The sequence below is a fragment of the Antrostomus carolinensis genome, unplaced genomic scaffold, assembly GCF_000700745.2.
Source record: "Antrostomus carolinensis isolate BGI_N321 unplaced genomic scaffold, ASM70074v2 scaffold12558, whole genome shotgun sequence".
Classification (NCBI taxonomy): domain Eukaryota; kingdom Metazoa; phylum Chordata; class Aves; order Caprimulgiformes; family Caprimulgidae; genus Antrostomus; species Antrostomus carolinensis.
In genome coordinates, this window is record NW_010333795.1 from 38,690 (window position 1) to 59,528 (window position 20,839).

General features: G+C 41.0%; 1 protein-coding gene across 1 annotated transcript in view; it reads right to left on the reverse strand.

Moving 5' to 3' along the window:
• Positions 1 to 20,839, reverse strand: part of LOC104529638 (T-lymphoma invasion and metastasis-inducing protein 2) — a gene marked incomplete at its 3' end in the record, with an annotated part of 57,576 nt that overhangs the window by 33,301 nt on the left and 3,436 nt on the right. The window contains exons 3-5 of the mRNA XM_010173995.1: positions 15,628 to 16,063; positions 8,621 to 8,793; positions 7,347 to 7,571 (exon numbers count right to left, since the gene is read on the reverse strand). Coding sequence (XP_010172297.1) covers positions 7,347 to 7,571; positions 8,621 to 8,793; positions 15,628 to 16,063 — 834 coding nt within the window. The remainder of the gene's footprint in view (positions 1 to 7,346; positions 7,572 to 8,620; positions 8,794 to 15,627; positions 16,064 to 20,839) is intronic.

The window sequence follows — 20,839 nt, forward strand, 5'->3', positions numbered from 1 at the left end:
AAAACGAATCCGCAAAGAGATAAGAGATATGGCCCGACGTGAGGCACACCAAAACAAGCGAACACTCCTCGTGTGACCTGCTCAGCTGTTGCACTTGCGTGTGCGGCTGGCTACGGCACCCCAGGCATCCAAAACCATCCTCTCTCAGTCACTATTTCAAAACCTCTGTGTGAATTTCTAGGAAAAACATTAAAGGCTTTTCCTAGAGGAAAGGGAGGATGTCATTCTCAGTACAGGCAAATGTTAGGCAAGTATTTCTGGGTTTAGTGGTCGTATAAGGACAACTGGGAGAAAGGCAAGAAGGGCCCACCCAAATAAATGTATTCAGCCTACTAGGATCCCTGTAAGGTAGAGAGAAAAGGAGGCTGTGGTAGAGAGATTGAAAGGAGTAAAATGTGGGAAGTCTTAAGAATTAAGGCCATCAATTACTTAGCCTGGGCCACCAGGAGAACTCATGCAAGGACACTGGGTGCAGGGACAAGACAGTAATTATGTGGTGAATGCTAAGTGAGGGGACAAGCTTTTGCATCAGAGACTTAGTTCAGGAATGAGTTTTTGAGAGTTAAAAAAAAAGCATCAGCATGGTACTTTTGAGGGTAATTGTAAATTAATTACATTTTAAATCACAGAACATATGAGCTAAAGGAAGATGCTTGAAAGCAGGTCTCTTAATTCAATAACGCTGCTAGATTTTTTATAGGTAAACTCTAAAGTGGGAGCTTGGGAAAGGCAAGGGGTAAACACATTCAGACCAGACAATACAGACCAGTAGTATCCAGCAGGTGACATGTTCCTATGTGCTATACAGTCCTCTCTGCAGGTGACATTTCTAGTGGCACCTCCACCTCCACTAGGACATGCCTGGGGTTTGCAGACTAAAAGGGAGAGCCCCAAAAGTCCCAGCAAACACAGTGCCAGTAGTGTTGCTCAGAGATGGTCCCTGGCTTCTCACCCTTCTTATAGCACGGTGCAAATAGTGTCTTTAGGGGAGCTGGGAAACGACTGTCTCATTTTCAAATACATGTTCTGCACAAGGTAAGAAGAGCTTAGGGTAATAAACCCCAAATCAGTATGTGAACGGTGGAAAGCAGTGCCAGAAATGGCTCTGTATCAACTCAAAGTAGCAATACTTCAAGGACCTAAAGGAAGGATGGAAGAAACTTCCTGGACAGCTCAACTGATAACAAAATACCAGTTTTCCACCTGTCATTTATTTAAGGTAGCACAAAAGAAAAGATGCACAGGGAGGAAGGCTTTCTCTTGGTGCTGAAGCCTCTAAAACTGATTTGATTTAGTAACAGTTCTTATACCCTATAGAAACATGATCTCCTCACTGACACAATTCACTATCTACAGCAGTAAAATTCAGAAATTTTCCCTCACACAACATCATCTTCCCAGATGGAAAGTGTCTCTGCAAGCTGATGTAGGGAACTCCATGGGTTTAAAAGAAACTTCTGCTGCTGTTTTGCATGAACAGCTTTTCAACCACATTACAAACAACACCAAACTCTTTGCATTCCAGTCCCTGGTTCTCAGACACAATTCATATTGTACCCATCTGGATAAATGAGTCACTCAGTTTCTGGGGACAAGGAAAAGATTTTTATTGTCATTACTTCCTAAAGAGAACTCAAAGAAGCAAAAACAACACTCTCACAGAAATTCCTTTAAAGGGCACTACAGAGATACTGTCATAACTTTTAGCTCAAATAAACAAAAAAGGGGACATTACAGAGTACAACAACAATGATGTGCAATTAGCAATACCCTTTATTCTTCATTCTGCCTAGTAACTTAAAAAATGGTTAAGAAAAATTCCTGAAATAACAAGATAACAGTTGGGGGTTTTTTTGTTTTGGGGTTGTTTTGGTTTTTGTTTTTTGTTTTTGTTTTTTTTTTACAATAAATGACATCTTTCCGCTTGTTTTGGAAGGGCAGAATTTTCATCATTTCTAACCAAAACAGATAGTGGAAATCTTATTCCCAATACCACTGATAGCAAAAAAGTGCACCCACGTGTACTTAATTTACATTCTTGTCAATAATCTGATTGAAATTGGCAGTACCACATGTATCTCTATAGCTATGGATGGAATTAAGAAAGCCACTCGATCTCATTATCCAGCTGCCCCTCTCCAAAAACCAGAAGACCAGCCCTTCCTGCACAGACTCCCTCACCAGCTTCATCATATGAGACAATGCTACGCAAGTCCACATTCAGTAACAGTTTATTCATTATTTTATACTAAATCTTTGTTCAACAACGATGGAAATTCACTCATCTGCAAAACAGTAATTACAGGGGTGAGGAGAAAGGAGACGACCTTCCTTAACTTTCCTGGTTGTCTACTCACTTCATTCCTTAGTGAACGGCTACTACCAAAAGAGAAGGATTTTCCTAATGATGTAGACAGGGACCATCCTATACTGAAGCATGACACCCAAAAAGAAGTAGTACTGAATCTCTCAGAAAGTGGAGCTCTGCTCTAGCCCATTCAAAGACTACCCAAACTGAAGATCTGTTATAACAAGTTTAGATATTGTTTCCTAGTTTAGGAGGATAGGAAAGAAAGAAAAGTAACTCTGTTTTGTGACTCACATTGAATTTGTAGGCAGCAAAACTGGCAAATGCTAGCAAAGTTCCCTAAAAAGATTCTCTTTGAGTATGGTTATTGGAGTTTTCATCAGAATGTCAGACAATTTTTCATTAGATGGTTTAAAGAAAATGAAGACATTAAATTTGGGCTTTGGGGAGCCTGAAGAATAAAATCTCACTAACTACTCCAGTCACCTTCCTATAAATGTGAGAGAAAGTGTCAGGTACATTTTAAATAGAAAAAGTAATGAAGTCACACTCCATGTAAAAAAAACCAAAGACCACCGCAGGGAAGGGAAGAAAGGTACTAATGGATTTAATGACTACCCAGAGTAAAAAGGACACCACCTTACTGATCCCCTTATTTTGATTTTTATGGCAAAAGATAAACTACTTTTAGCTGGATGACACACATGAAAATTTCCACAAAAATAACCTCCAAGCATGTGCCTGTTGTTCTCATTAATGCCTCATTATTTCAGTGCCTACGAGTAAATATCTATGTTCATAACCCATCTGATAAGTAAGTAAAGTATCATGGGCACAGAAAATATGAATCACATAAGAAACCTCTGAATAGCTTGGAAAACATGATTATACCAATATATTAAAATTTGAAGAGAAAAGACCAGAATGCTTTCAAGAAACTATTATTCATATTATTGCTCTAAAATAAGACAACACAACAGATTTATGTACCAAGTACATAAAGAAGTACACCCAGAACTAAGGTGTCCTCAATGTGAGGTAGATTTTCCACCTCATTAAATCCAGTTTTACAGGCACAGACAGCATCGCTTTTGACTTAATGTACAGTATTTTGTTAAAAGAGCTCCAAATAAATGCTAATAATCCCTTTCACTAACTTCAGCAGCAGTTAGACACAGCTTCATATTCACAGCAAACACTGTGATTTCTCTAGCAGGTTAAACAGCAAGGAAAATAAACATTTTTTTAAACACTGTGACTCCACAGGCTTTGAAATTCACCTCAGTGTGAGGGGATTTTCAAATTTGCTACCTTTCATCCTAATTCTCTTTGGTTTAGGGGAGAAGTTACACCCTGGGGGAATAACAACACCCACAACACGTTTATTGCATATAGTAATATAAACACACATGGCTGTAGGCAGTATGCACAGAGCTGGGATTTCCAGCCATGCCGCCAGTGGCCTACTAGGACTGGTTGCTGTATGTACACTGCTCTTGCAGATGCTTCACTGATTTCATCTAAACTACCCAATGATATCAACAGCTATGTGAAGGGATGCCATTTTCTCTTAAACAGTTATTAAGTCTATTATTATTATTATTTCACCAGTAAACCCAGATAGAGAAAATCCCTGATCTAGGCTGCAAGGCTGAAGACATTTCTCAACTAGTTCAATAGAATCAAGCCTCTAAAACAATCATTTCTCTAGAAAACCAACAATTTCCTTGTCATTTTTTTTTTTTTGACGTCTTCTGTTTAGCATCAACTGCTAGCCTGCAAATCCACCAAATTTAAAAGATAGTATCAGATATGCTTCTCCAGTCCATTTGCTGGACACCAAAAAGAAACCTTAAAACACCTATAGCAATTTTAGCAGTCCAGGTTTCCTTACTGCAACTGCCTTTCAGGTGATGGTAACTGTGCAACAAGAAAAGGTTTTGCTTGCTTGTAAAGCCCTGTGAGTTTCCATCTTCAGCAGAGAAGTATTGGTTTTAAATCAATACAGATGCAAAAGAAAATAGAAAGTTGAGGTTGGGTGGTTGCTTTTCTGAGGAAGACAAAGGAGAAAGGATTTAGAAATCGCAGTTTCCAGGATAACTCCCCAGTGGAAAGAAATTAAGGCTGTGCCTCATCCTTCTATATAAAAAACTACTGTGATTCCTCTGAAGTCAATCACACTATTTCCACTGACTTCCCAAAATATATCACCAATGAAGTTTTCCAGCACAGGATGTCGGACAGGCTTATAAACTACAGTACTGGAAACACAATATACTTCAGCAGAGACGAATCGTAACTGCCACATGATTGAAAACACCACCAAATTTACACGAAATCAAACCCAGAAATTATATTCCTCTTGTTATTCAAAGTGGGCAAAAGACAACTAAACAACCACAGTTACTAAACAACTGAGCTACATAGATGCGAACTTCTCCCTCAGGAATAATGTTTTTTCAAAATTGTTAGCTTACTAAGTATATTAAGAATTCTTTGTTACTAATTACATCAAGATTTTTTTTCCTTTGCAAAGGCCCATCTTCAAGACATTAAATCAAAAGATTAGGAAACCCAGTCATTTATTGACTTTTCTCTGAAGTGACTGTGCCAACAAACCTTCAGCAGTTGTAAGGAGAGATTTTACAGAGATCAAAGGGATCAAGACTGGAGAAAAGGCTTATTATAAATTTATTGTTTGCTAACTAGTGGATGTTTGCACATGATCCATCTCACTCTTTGTCTCACTGGTTTGCCCTCAATCAATGTTTTGAAACATTCACAAACAGAAGATTAACAGGAATAAATCTTCTGCAGCCCTGGTGATGGATTTCAGTTATAGCAGAACTGAAACTTCTTCCAGGGACTGAGCTGGAAAACAACAGAAGTTGCTCAAGGACAAAACATCTAATTAGCAGATATTAAGAAAGCATCATTAATGCTCTTCAGTTTACTCTAGATAAACTACTAGCATCAGTATCTAATGGGGGGAGGGGTAAATTAAGTTAATATACATTAGGATTTTTCCTCAGAGTATCACATGTTATAAGCACTAGACATCTCTAGCAACCTGCATGTTCTTCTAGGTCACAAAACCTACTGCAATAAAAGGATGTATTTCCTCTTCCATTCACCTCACTAGGCTCTGGACCATGAAATAAAGCGACCTGGAAATAAATTCTGACCATCTGAGCACTCAAAGGGCTTATGAACATCTGCACCACAAATCCCTATACGAACCTGCACACTTAATGAACTCTGCTCATATAGCTTCAGACTGAAATGTGCTATAGGATCTTGACAGTAAAGTCAGTACCAGTCAGTCTTGTCAAGTTCAAACCACTATAGTAAGCATTCTAAATATTCTAAGCATCAAATTCATGAAACAAAGTGTTCCACTAACCAAAGAAACATAATTATGCCATACTGGATCAAAGGAAATAAAATTCTGTTGCTACTCAAGAAGCCATAACATGCAGCCTAAAGTAATAACAGAGCAATAGCTACTCTGACTGTAAGACAGGTAGGAACGGGCTCTCAAATACCAGTCAAGGAATTCAGATTATCAGATGTTTTCTGTTAATGGCCTAATAAAATAAAAGATACAGCAATCTCAGTCCACAGACCTATTAGGCTAAACTACTAGACAAGTTTAGTACACAAACCGTCCTGGGTAGTGAAGTCTTTGCCTAAACTCTAAGCATGACTAATTAAAGAATCTTTTGACAGTTGCTGCCTGCAAAACGGGGAACATTGGCAAGATGTCAACATCTCAAGACGTACTTCCATAAGGTATCACTGGAGTGATTCCTGGTTCACGTTCTGGAAGTGAGAGCAGAGTAAGGCTTGATGTCTATGCACCACCATACAGACAATAAGGTGACCATTTCCAATGAGGAACAGTTCTAGCTGCTCATCAATCTGCCCTGACCTTTTGTCTTAAGCATGGCTTGGCTAAAATCCCAAGGTACATACACATTTTGAGGCAGTTGTTCCAGTTTTTGTTTTAAAAACAGATCCTAGTGTTAAATCTTCCTCAGCACTAAGCTGCTGCTTTAGTCAAGATTCAGGCATTCCTACCACCACTATTTGGAAATGTGATGAGAGTAACACACCAGGTACTCAGAAGCCATACTCAGATCTGCAGGGGGAGATGACTAATAACTACTTTCTTGCTGCAACAAAACAAAATTAGCCTAGACACAAATTTGGAAACAAACATTTAGTCTGCTCCAGCCATGGGCAAAAATATTGCCTGTAGTATATCAGCTCTCCCAAGCTAAGCAGCAATGGGCCTGGGCTTATACTGAAATAAAAAAACTCCCAGCATGGAAGCAGAGAGTGTTACAAGAAGTGCTGTTAGTGACTAAGTATCTTCCTTTTCCTTGAATTGATACTGGTATAATACTGTAGTGCCTGTCAGGGATACTCACAGCAGTGCATTTCCACTTAGGATGGAAAACTCTGGTCTTTACTCATTTTTCTCATTTAGACTCCTACAGAGCTTTTTAAGAAACATCGTGGATCCTGGCCTTCTAGTCATCACTAGATTTCAATGGAAGCACATGGGTTTGTCTGCCTCAGTCCCTCCTCCAATTTTTTTTTTTTATAAAGTACTCTTCCCATTCTGTCTTAAGGTGCAGAACAATATTGCTAAGTACCTATTCTTAAATCTCTAGTGCAATTCACTAATAAATTAAATTATTCACAGAATGTACTGTATATTCTGTGATATGCCAGGTAACAGCTACATATTATTAACAGCTAAGTATACCATAAAACACTGAAAATTAATTATGTTTTTCCGAAATAAAAAGAAATAGCTTTGTGCTCATAAAACAGATTGGTCTGATCCTCAGCTTTGAGAAGTCTACCTCCCACGCTGCTCCGGATTACTGTAGAAACCTGGCAATAATTACGACTACTGTGCCAGCTCTCCCCAAGACAATTACTCTCAGGCCTAGAAAGCACTGACAGTTACAGCCCAAAACAAGAAACAATGATAAATATGCTCCTGTAAAAATACTGTTTCCAGTACCTGATTCTCTATGGCCTTCCTGTTTTTTGGATCGCTAACAATTGAGAGCTGCAACTCTGCCATCTTTTTCATCTTGCTATCCATGTCAATCTTCTGGAAGAGACTCTTGGTTTGATTTTTCAGCAGCCTAACAGTGTCCTCTTTCCCAAGCTTCTTCGCAAAGAGGGAAGCACAAGCTGAATGTATGGCAGTAACCCAGTTTTCCAGATCTGTCTGGCTTGTCGCCTATGAAACAAATCAGTGGTGCAACATTATGACCAGAGAAGAGGAAAAAAAAATAATAATAACAATCAGCAGCTCTGGGATGTGAAGTGCTTGACAGGTTCACTGAGATCTTAGGCACTTTATCTTAAAACCAGTGAAATCAGGCTGTATCTTTAAAACTCTGCTAATAAAAGAACTGTGAGCTTTTCCTGCAGTCTGTCATGACTTGCCTCCAACCTTCAGCTTCTGCTTCTTAGATCTGCAAGGTCTGAGGGTTCTGCCAGCACAACAGAACCCCATGAGCTGTGGGAAAGATATGACTTGCATTCTTCATCCCTCCAATTAAGGTAAAAAACAATAGATTTCAAATACAAACCTCCTCTTCTGCAGGTAACAGCAACAGAGGTGATTTTACATATAATGTCTGAGGAGAGGTGTTTGCTTGCTTAAAAAACACCAAGTTAGTGGAGAGAGGACAGCAAGGTAAAGACAATACATTTACACCAAGTGTCTCTGGAGATATTTACAAGTGTGCCTATGAATCAACATGTGTTTATGCAGACAATTCCATATAATACTGTACTTTATTAACATTTCCAGTGGTGCAGTTAAGCAGCCAAAATATTTAGATTATTTTTAGCCTTCATTTTCAAATTACTTGCTCGACCAAACTGTTTAAGGGCACTAGATTCAGGGCTGAGCCCATCATTCTGTAAGGGTGAAAAGCTAAGAGATGTGAGGGCGGGGGGGAAGATAATAAAGCTGATTTTCTAGAAGCTTGTAACCACTAGGTAGCAAAAGTGTCTTGCAGATTTGTGATCTCTTCTTTTTACTTCTTAACCATAATTAACTGAGCCAACTGATGTAATATCATACACCTGAAGTCACACCATACTCTTAAATCAATATAATAGTATAGTATAATAGTGTAACTATACTATTAGTTTTAAGTCAAAGGCACAAGCATGGTGTGTGTATGTATGTGTATATAAAATCATATACATGCATGTGCATATTCACAAATACATTCTAAAATGGAAACAACAACAAAGTTATGTGTGCATAGTTACCTGAAATAGGTAGACATCTCCAAAAGAATTGCTGAGACAGAACACATTTTCTTTCTTGGGATGTTCTGGAACAGACTGTACTATACTGTCTTCTGCAAAGAGGGCATACCGAGGCAAACTGCTCTGCTCCATTGAGTTCCTTCCATAGGTCTCATAAAACAGCAGAGTACAACCTTTGCAGTTCAGAGGGACAAAAAAAACATAAGGAGAAATTAAATTCTAGATCTCATATTTGAGTTCTCTTATATTAATGTTTGTAATTATGATACCCTTTGATGACGGGACATCAGTTCTGCCCCTCTTTCAAAACAAGAGAAAAAAGGAAGATATTCTAAACTGGAAAACAGGCAGAGTTAATGAAGAACTTGCCAATGAAAAGTTGGAACAAACTTCTAATAGGGACACAATAACAACCATAGACTGAAGAAAATTAAAAAAAAACAAACAACGAAACAGGGTACCTCAATATGGAAGTGAAGCATTCAAGGTCAGGTTGGATGGGTTTCGAGCAACCTGATCTAGTGAAAGATGTCCCTGTCCATAGCAGGGGGGTTGGACTAGATGATCTTTAAAAGGCCCCTTCTGACCCAAACCATTCTGCGATTCTATGAATAAACTCAGACTACAAAAATGTTAAAGCATGTAGAAGAGATTAATTCCTGCTTAGTTAAATCGGCTTTTCTGTTTCTTTATTAAATTGAACCAACTCTCTCATAACAGCCACCTAAGAAATCTTTGTATTTGTTGAAAAGTTTTGCAGAAACTTTTGTCTTCAAACAACATGCTTAGTGAGTAAATTTCTAAAATTTAAACAGGATTTCCTTGAATCTATCTGCAAATTGTGGACTTAGACAATGAACACAATCTGAATAAATTATAACCATTTAAAGGGGTTGAGCTTGAGCATGTTCAGTCTCATAGATAGTGTAACACGCAAGGTACAAGACTTGTATCCAGAAAACAAACCTCATCCTTGATGATGACATTCCTGAGTATAATAACAGGAGTTACTTCTGCAGGACAGCAGAAGAGACTTGATCCAAGTCCCCAGCAGTACAACTACATTACCATGTTGCCTCTGGCAGTGAAGCTGCCTTAGGAAGGACCTGTCCCCTCCATCCTTGCCTTTCCTACCCCACGTTACAATCCACTCTCCTCCGAGATGCACCAACCTGCCTGCCCAAGGGGTCGCAGACTGAACTGCATTACTAAAACAATCTACTTAAAAACTATTCTGTCTTTGTCAAAAATTTCTTAGGCTAGTTGTGCATTGAGAGAAAATAAATAAATAAATCTCACTTTCACCCCTGGGAAATGGCAGTTTAATAACAATGAGTTTGGCATGTTGGTTTTTTGTTAGTTTGTTTTTTAAAAAACTTGGAAAATAAATTGATACTATGCTATGGCCAAATGTTTAACCTGGAAGAACTAAGATCAGATTCTACAAATACATTTTGAAAACTGAGAATAACCTAAGCAGTTAGAAAAATCTGAGGCCGTTGGTGGCTTCTGCAGCAAGGCAAGCCTTCTCCAAAAGATATGCTCAAATTCGTTCAGGAATTAATTTAGAGAAGACTTATAGCCACACTACATTGAGTCAGACTAAATGATCACAGTGGTCCCTTAGAGCCTAGTAATCCATGAATATATTACTGCTGTAACCCCTATACATATTCAGTAATGGGCCTGAAATTCAGCCAATGTAAGGATTAAGTTTGCTAGGGCTACAGCATTGTTCTCTCTCTAATCTGTTTTTTGTTGCTGTTTTTCCTTCAAATCAAAGAGGCATCACAACATAGAGAAGTGCCAAAACTGAGATTTGGAGTTGACTTGCTGATTTTCAGGCTGCCGGTGTCTGTCTGTGTGACACACTGTGTGAACATATGCACATGCAAATACGCATAGGAAGTACATATCAAGGGGAGGTCACAAAACCTGCCAAATAGCAACGTTTCCTTTGTGGATGCTTTTATAATAGGTAAAAACAGAGTTCAACCTTATTTTAGTACTTTTCTAACATTTGCACTTAACAATGTATTAAAAATCCTAAGCACATCCTCCTAAATCATGTAAATTTGCGGGGAGCTTCCTCAAAGGTCAAATCTGAAGTCAGAACCAAAATCAAGGGGTTTTGGATTTTTCTGTCTGGTAAAGGGGAAAGATGGGCCTGTTAGTGTTAATGGGGCACATATGCTGTGAAAAGTGGTAGAATACACTGGTCCTCATATAGTCCAAATGTAAAGTGTGCGAAAAGTGAGATCCATCAGATGGATTTCATCACATTCTCCAGCGCCAGTGAATGTACAACAGTTACAAGAAAAAAAGATATATCAGAGGTTACTGACCAAATCATCTGATGGCTGAAAATTTTGCAAAGGAAGGAATTAAATAAATAGAAATGCCTCTATACTACTTAAGTGCACCTTTTCCTTCTACTGTCCAGAATCTCTGGCAGAATATTTAGGGTAAGAGCAAATCCTACAGAGTTGGTCCTATCCTTTCCCCTTAGCACCCCGCACTTAATCTTCTTTATGACACAGAAAGTCTTGGAGATCTCTGCCATTGGAAGAGACAAATAAGGTTTGTTACACTCTTGCATATCAGGCATGGCACTTCTGTCATCACTGCAATGTTACAGGGCAAACTAAAGTAATAAAACCAAGTCCCCTCTTGTATTCGGCAGCAGCAGCAGAACTGTACAACCACTTCCACTTCTGCATTTTAGGAAAGTGCAAATTAAGTTCTATTTTAAACTGCCATATTTCCCCTATGTGTTATCAAAAAGGTAACTAAAGATACATCATGCTTTATCCTGACAGTTTGTGTGTACATGTACAAAAATTTTGAAGGGCATGAGTGTTTCTAGATGTATGGCACCCCAGGCATATCTTTGGGTCAAGCCAAGTGATCCCTGGAAGCAGCTATTTTCATAAACTCTGACACACCCACTGGGAATGATTATTGTCTGAATATTTTAATCAAGACTTGAACTGAAGGGGGAGGACAACGGAAAAGCAATTTCCCTCATTAAAATAAACTAATTAGACAGAATAGATGGAAAAGAGTTCCTCATGTTAAAGGGTTACTATTCAAGCTGAGGCCCTGGTGGCCCTGAAAGCAGAGCAGAGGCCTCAGGACATGTATACTCCCAACTCTGGCAGGTAACCAGATGGTTGTAAGCCTTCTGCATATTTATAATTAAACACATCTCAACAGAGTGCAAAGAAACATGCTGTTCTCCATTTGCATATGTGGCTATTTTAAGTCATATTTGAAAATATCTTGGCTATTTAAACTTCAAGAACAAATTAAATACAGATTTATTCAAAACCCTGTATAAGGAGAAGCAAAGCAAGCGCCTTGATCTTGATGTAGCATATTATGAAAACAGAACTACGCCTTGATATCCAGACAGGCAAGTTTATTTTGGCACCAAAAGTCTCCACAGCACAATAAAGGTACGAGATCAAGGAAATGAGGAATGTACATTTAAAACAGCTAATAAAGCGGAAGAGATTCTGCACCATGAACGCAGCCATATCACCCAGCTGAAGTAAAAAAGCATTGTATCTAATATTTCTTATTATGTCAGAAGTTAATAAAGGTTTTTACAAAGAATTGTATTATTCCTTTTTTATAGCTGGGGAAATTCAGGTAGCAAGAAGGGATGTGACTTGTTCAAGGTCACCAATAACCCAATTTTACAGCAAAAAAACTGAACACAAAGCACCTACATTTCTTCCCAGAGCTTCATTATCCCAGAAATGCACAAACTACTAGTACATAATGTACTTCAGTTTAGAGATTTGATAGGATTGTTTAGAAACTACTTGAATTTTAGAAGAGGCAGATCAAACTCATACTCATACTCCATAATGCAAACACATACAACAAGAGAGTGGCATTCAGATATTGTTTTTCCCTTTGTACACACTGCTTGTAAGAATGAATCATGCTATCTGATGATCAGGCTAAGTGATTTAAATTGTTAAGACTGCCTACATTTTGATCCCTTGATAACAGGTCTCTGAATTATTAGGTAGAATTGATATATTCTTGCGAGTTTGCTTCTTTTAAATCAGCACTATCAAGGACAACATTCCCAGCACTTGCTGTTTGCTGTTCATTTTTCTTCAGGTCTACACTCATGCAGTATTTTGAAAAGGGCAATCTGTGGGCAAGTTGTTATTTTATCTCCTCCAGCCCCAGATATGCTAGGAAATTATTAAGTTTGATAATTTCCTTACTCATTAACTTAGCATTATATTTACTGAAAGGCAAATCCTTTGGATGCAATTCAAAAGGAAAAAAAGAAACAACAAAAAAACAAACCAACAAACTATGAACTCACCCATTGTGTTGGGTTTGTGTATGGGAGGGCTGGTTTTGGTACTGGGGGAAAGGGAAGCTTTGCGAAAGCTCCCCTGGCTCCAAGGCGCAATTCCCCCAGCCCAGGCTGAGCCAATTAGCAATAGAGAAATGAGAGAAATGCCTCTGCGAATCCATATTTGTGAGGGGAGGGACTGTCTTGAAAAGAAGAAGATGGAGAGAACCTGGAGGAGAGGCCATTGACCTGAACAAAAGGCAAAAGACAACCATCCACCTAAACAAAGAGAGAGAGAGCTGTTGCCAGGAGGAAGGAGGAGGAAGACAGAACCTCAGACACCCAGTTCAACTGCATGGAGCAGAAGGCAAAGGAAGGTCCCTGCAGCCCATGGAGGTTCAACAGCAAAGCAGATACCCACGTGTAGGCCATGGAGGACTCCACGCTGGAGCAGGAAAGCTGAGCCTGAGGGGAAGTGTAACTGAATTGAGAGACACTCAATGTCAGAGCAGGGGTGGACCCCCAGAGCTAGGGTCCATCTGCAGCCCATGAATGTCCCCATGCCAGAGCCAGGAGCTGAGCCCGAAGAGGTCCATGACTCCATGGGAAGCTCATGTTGGAACATCTTGTTCCTAAACTTGCATGCCGGGAAGAGAGGCAATGGTGAACTGACTGCAACCTCCAATTCCTGTCCCTCTGTGCTCCTGGGAGGGGGAAGTAGAGAAATCGGGAGGAAAGTGATTTGAGCCCGGAAAGAAGGGAGGGGTGGGAGGAAGGTGTCTTAAGGTGTGGTTGTTGTGTCTCACTCTGCAACTCAGATGAATGGCAACGAATTAAATTGATTTTTCTTCCTCAAGCAGAGTCTGTTTTGCCCATGACCATAACTGGTGAGTGAGCCGTCCCTGTCGTTCATCCTAATCCGTGACACTTTGCTGTGATTCCCTTCCCATCTCACCAGGTGGGGGGAGTGAGTGCAGGACCGCCTGGTCTACCTGTAGTTAAACCACCACACCTATTAAATTCCTCTTCCTCTCCCCAGTAGATGTTATTTTCCTTCTCACTTCCTGACACCCGAACACTTCTTGCAGCACACCTAACTGCGCTATTGCTCTCAGCCATCAACATGCACCGGGAATGCAGTGCTGAGAACAGCCATCACACCACACCCCACTAGCAGCAGCAGCCCCTTTTAAGGGGAACTGGTGCTTAAGGGGCACTGCCTTCCCAGGGGGCTGTTTTCACAGCAGGAGCAGCTGGGGAAGATGGGAAGTTGGGGATACTGAAAGCCAGAAGGGATTGGTATTGCAGAGAGCAGGCAAGGGGAAAGACCATGCAGGGAAAGGAGGGAGACAGGCGAGCCCTGAGAGCAGTCCATGGCAGCTGAGTCTCAGGCACTGCAGGGCTTCCCCTGCTGCTGCTTCAGCCTCCTCTTCCCTGAACTGCACACTTCTTTGTGTAAATGCTCTAGCACAGGGAGTTTGCCTCTTTGTTATGTTGCCACATGAAGCACTGGAAATGAACTGAATATTTTTACATTGACTTACTCCAACTTTAAGTAAATCTCAGAGCAGACCCCAAGGAACTGCATGTCGTGACAGGGGATTGGGCACTGGGGACTTCCCTGATCCTTAAATTTTTCATTTCCCTGATATAAAAGTATAACTTCTGTATTTTTCTAATTTTTGGTTCAATTTGGTCTTTGACCTCCAAACATCCAAAAGTATCTTCTAAACCCCCAATTCTGTGTGAGTATAGAAACTGGCAAGTCAAACAGAACAATCCCCGCTATGATATGAAATGCAAGGCTGCATTTGGGAGTTGTGGTGGACGTGAAGCTCAACATGAGCTGGCAACGTGCGCTTGCAGCCCAGAAGGCCAACCGCATCCTGGGCTGCATCAAGAGAAGTGTGGCCAGCAGGTCGAGGGAGGTGGTTGTCCCCTTGTACTCCTCTCTTGTAAGGTCCCACCTGGAGTGCTGTGTCCAGTTCTGGGGCCCCCAACATAAGAAATCATGGACCAGTTAGAACGAGTCCAGAGGAGGCCACGAGGATGATCAGAGAGCTGGAGCACCTCTCCTACAAGGACACGCTGAGAGAGTTGGGGCTGTTCAGCCTGGAGAAGGCTCTGGGGAGATCTTATAGCAGCCTTCCAGTACCTGAAGGGGGCCTACAAGAAAGCTGGGGAAGGACTTTTTACAAGGGCAGTTAATGATAGAACAAGGTGTAATGGCTTTAAACTGGAAGAGGGTAGGTTTAGATTAGATATTAGGAAGAAATTATTTCCTGTTGAGGGTGGTGAGACACTGGAACAGGTTGCCCAAGGAAGTTGTGGATGCCCCCTCCCTGGAAGTGTTTAAGGCCAGGTTGGATGAGGCTTTGAGCAACCTGGTCTAGTGGAAGGTGTCCCTGCTGATGGCAGGGGGTTGGAACTAGATGATCTTTAAGGTCACTTCCAACCCAGACCATTCTATGATTTGCAATATCAAACACATGAGCACCAGCTTAATTTAGTGGGCTGCTTTGGCACATGCTCTACTTTAAGACCATGGGTAGACTGTGTAAAGTTAGGCATTAATTTCTAATCTCCTGAACCTGCTATTAGAAACCAGCATGCATGAAAAGTTGCTGAGACACAATGAAAACAACTGCTGCTGCCAAGCCGAAGGAGCAACACAGTGGCTTACCTTTGAGCGTGACCCAGTACTGCTTCCACTTTCGCCGTGTCACCAGCTCCAGCTTTTTCTCCTTCTGCAGGGTCACCAGGGGTTTGAAGAACAGCCACCCTGCCTTGCGCACCACTCCTTGCTCTTTCTCATACAACAAATCCAGCTGCTCCAGGGAGCTGAGGGACTCGCCACTGGAGTCCTCAGTTTCCGATGAGGTCTCAGTGTTCTCCAGGTTCGTCCTGCTCATCTCCAGCTCCCGCATGAAGTTTTCATAGATGTTCTGCCTCAGAGCATCACTGCTGACAGCGTTGGTGGACTCGCTTCTCTGGGAGAGGACGTGGCTGGAGCCGGGTGACCACAGCAGAGCGGACTGCTGTGACGGTGCTAGCATGTCTGTGGTGAAGTTGTCCATTCTGCTGTCAAAGTACTCACTCCCATCTTTACACTTTGGCTCCTGTGCAAAAAAAGGAAATTGCCAGTGATCAGCCACCAGGGCTATGACAAAAAGATACACCTCATCTGGCATTTAATTTTTTCTCATGTTTAGCCACGGCCAGTTCCCTCATCAAGGGCCACCTCTTTTCACCATGACATCACAGGCTTTGCCTCGTCAACCACTGGCACTATCAGTGTCACCACTCACAGTTTTCTCAGCAGAACCCCATTAAACCCTAACCACTAAGTCTGGGAGCTTTGGTAACCCAGACACCTGCCAGTAATCTCCAAATTCACTAGTAACTACTGGGGCTTCTACTGGCTGAAACCTGATGGACTCCAGGAGACAACCACATCCTTCAGCTGAAACTCAAGGCACCACCGCTTACTCACCTGTTTGAGTACAAGCAGGAACAGTGTCAAAAGAAGTTTCTTTATTATTACAGTGTTTTCAATACTTCCGTGACACTCCATTTGTGTAAGGTAGCTATATTTAGCATCAGCACAGCTAGGCTGATTTCACCTCCACTTTCTACTCGTCATATAAACTGTGCTTTGCCAATGCAAAAAAAAGGTCAAAAGTTGAGAATATTTTAAGCTGGTTAGTATTGACCAATTGACAAAAATGTAATCTAACAGAAGATGTGATTTAAAAAAGGAAGGATGCGCTTGCTGACTGGCATGAATCCAGTCTCCAGACTGCAGAGGTGTGTAATTTCTGACTTGCTGGAAAGCCCCTGGGAGCTTGACTATCTCATCAAGCAGCAAAGGGCCTTTCTCCTAATTGCATTGTGCAATTTCATCCCTTGTATTGAGGGGGCTGGCCAATTTTATTTGAAATACTCAGGCCTGATGGTATGACTTCAACTTTGCCCTGTGATACCGATGCTAAAGTAGGCCTGCTTCTTGCCACTACTTGTCAATATGGGACCTTGTTGGCAGATCGGGCCTTTCCTTTCCTAAGCCTTTCCCAGTAATGTTCTGACTGCTCTCAACTCTCCCAGGCTCCAATGATGGACAAGGATTTTTGTACTACCCAAGACAGAGCTCCTTAAACTAACTTCACTGTCGAGAATCACACCATCAACCCTAAGAAGCCATTTATTGTCTTCTCAACCCTAGTGTTGCTGATGCTATTTATAAGCAACCAAGATTTAAGAACATACAACACAAAAGCTTCTATCTTTTGCAGTAGAAGTGTGAGGGAAGAGAAAAGTAGATCTGGCTATAAACAATTCAAGAAGCGAAGCTATTACTCTCAGTAATAATAGAGCTATTACACTTTAAAGTTTAGACTGCCTCTCTAGAAGCATTTATTTGCTCACAGACTTCTGTACATGAATAAAGTAAATAAATCCTGGTCTCCTGTGAGCTGCTCTCACCAGCAACTTTGAAAGCAACTACTTTTTTGTTCCTTTGTTTCCTACTTGATGCTCTTCGAAACTGCAGCAGAAAAGCTGTGCTGTGTTTTGATAGCATCAGGACCTTCAGTGCACAGCCAAGAACAACAGTGGGATCACACGCCCTCACAGGCATCGCCAGATAAACCACTTCTCAAGCAGCAGGACACTGCCGGTCGTGGCCTTGTGAAAGCCAACTTGAACCAAAACCCATGTTCTTTTACGGTACATTGAAGTTTGAGTCTGGCTTTTAAGACCACTGTGTCTGGAGACAAGGATCCAATTCTCCTGGTAATGGAGCAGCACCTTCCTCAAATCTTATTTCACAGTGTTAATCAGCATTCTCTGAAAGTAACTCCCCAAACATCAACAGTTTGCTTTTTATACAGTAAAAGGAGGGAAATCGGGTGTGGGGGGGTGTGGGTTGGGAAATAACCATGTGCATAATGGGTTTATGCCCACAAAGCAACTTCAGTGGGAACTGGAATCTTTCTCCACCCTCTTTCTAATTCCTGTCACTATATGTATGTGCCAAAATCCTGTATTTTAATTGTTTGACTATTCACCAGTAACTGCCAGTGTCCTCTAGAAAACACTCAGTTTATTAAGAATATGTATTTCTTTCAGTCCCAAAGCACTATTAAGAAAAACAACAGGAGACACACACATAAGAAGGTGTCTGCTGTGAAGGGCCACTACTGGAATAACAAGCATTAATGAAAAGGCCAAATCACGCAATCTGTCCATGAACAGCCACTAACCACGTCCTATGTTTTCTCCACACACAGAGAAAAGGTAGAAATGAGGAAGTACCACAGTAGAGACACAGGATCCAAAATTGGTATATATATTTCACCATGACAACATAACTTGTACTTTATTTTTTTAAAGAACAGAATTGGCAGAGTCACGCAGCCTCTGCTGGTCTCAGGGAGGCTGTCACTGTAGCAGTACCTGAAAAGGTCTGACCCAAATTGCTACTGGTGGTGGTTTCCCTGCCAGGTGACTTTCTGCTTATTTTCCCTCTGTTGCATCTAGCAATGATAGAAAACTACCACTGTTTCTGCTCTGCTCAGCTGCATTTAATCAGATCGCTCAATGTCTCAGATATACCCTGGAATAGTTATAGATAATACAAAAGATAAAATGGCTAACTAAGATACCAATTAGATAAAATGACGCATGTAATAATTAGCTGTTATGAACAGCACAGGAAACAATGCAGCTTGCTAAATTAATTAGGACCCAAGCTGAAAGTAGAATCTAATACCAGTTTTCAAGCCAAATGTAGAGGTTGTCTCAATGTACGTTTCTTTTAAAATCTCTTTACACCACACTTCAGGGCTCTAGCTTATAAAGTCAGGAAATTTCAGAAACAATTCCCATGAAGAGGCTATTTACTTCATTGAAGAACCTATCTGCAGCAGCTGTTTCTGGTGGTTGGATTCTCATTTTACACAGTGTTTGGTCATGTTTTCCATGTTATACAGTTGCACACAGTGTTTACACTACCACCTTTAGCAGTAGCTGACTGTGCAACAAGACTGCCTAAATTCTGTCTGCAGGTCTCTTATGTATCACATAAACCTTGCTTCTCACACATAGTATATTGTGATACAGCATCTCCCCAGTGCTGTTTCAGCAAGGATTAAACTAAATGAGGGCATGCCATGCAGTAGAGTCCCAGTGATTCATCGAGGGAATGCATTAGGACACCCTCGTGCAACAAAAGCTGGGTCATGGCACAGAATAACTGCAAGTCTTGACATGAGACCATTATTAGAAAGGCAAACTCAATTCCAGGATATACCAGATCAAATATCTGATCAAGTCAAACATAAGGAAACATCCAAGTCACTGGACAAGGCACAGCTGAGGGCTCCTCTGGAATATCCTATATACAAATCTGTTTATGGATGATTTAAAACAGGTGCAGAGGAAGAGTGCCAGATTGAAAAGGAAACAAACTTCCTATCTTAAGACAGGAGACCAAAGAGAGTCCACATAGCCTCACAAATGCAGGCCAAGAAAAGATACTGTTTCTCCCTTTAAATAAATTGTAACACATTAAATAATGGTGAAGGATAACTAATGTAGTGGACAATACTGGCATCAGAACAAACTGGCCAGGTCTACAATTACTCTGCAAATTAGCAAGCATCAGAGTAAGAGGGTTTGGAAACAGCCTTCAAGCTAGGGAAAAGACCACTTGATTTTAAGCTGTAATTTATTAACAAAGGGGATTCAACTCCACTGCCTTACTAGTGGCAAGGGACTCAGTATCCCAAGACTGTCTCCCCTGGTTCTGTGCACCCGTGAAGCAGGCTGACTTCTTTCCACTGGGGCAGCCAGAAGGTCCTATCCACCCAGCTAGCACTGGAGCTTAGGCCTACTTATTGGGAAATATTCCAGCTTTCACCTACGTTCAGCCTAAGTGACTCACAATCAGTTACTAGTAATGTACTGAGGAAGGGACGTGTTGTTCAGAGCAAAGCACAGAGGCTACAATCGCTGAGATGAAGAGTCCTACGAACAGGGACTAACCAGGGACTAACCTAGATGTAACTACATCTGGATTTTCAAGCCAAAGGAGGTGATGAGAGCATAATCATTACCAAACTACAACACGGCAACCCTCAGAAGAGATGGCAGGTTGCTTAAAGTGTGTAAAGTGGAAAGGAGTTAACCAAGCCTCATGATGAAAGCAAAATCATAAGGCATTCACTACCTCTCTTAGCCTTCCTGTCACTGGATCCTTGCCTGATAAAAATCAATGACTAACTATTTCCTATGCCTTTTTCTAAGAAATCACCCTTTTTGGAGCTAGGGCCAATTTCCTTCTATCAGAATCAGATTCCAGCTTGATGCAATATCACCAGCCAAATTTCCTTGCTGTGTCTGATGTCAATTCACTGCACACTCAATTCAAAACAGCTATGAATCGTGCACCACAAATACCATTCTGAAAATGTCATAACTAAGTAATACATGGCAAAGGTCTGGGATGCAGAGATGGTACGTAAAGCCTGGATGTAATATCCAGAAGAGCTACAAATGTCGAAATAACTGAAGAATCCTGGCACAAGGCACTGAGGCTCTTCATTGATTCCAGTTTTTCTGCCCTCTCTTTCACAGTTGAGTAAGCAGGTGAAAAGACAGCATCTGATAAAATACATGAGCACCAACTCACAAAAGAAGCGATCCAAATAAATGGCTTTCATTTTCATTTTCCCAGTTCTGTAGCCCTTACTTAGGATTTATGCTGTGAAACCTTACACTGACCTCATTTCTGAGCATAAGGGTCCATCAGATTTTTACACTGCAATGACAGATGCCTGTTAAGTGCAATACCTGCCTGAATTTCCAAGATGGGAGAGTGTTTGCTCTACATGCCT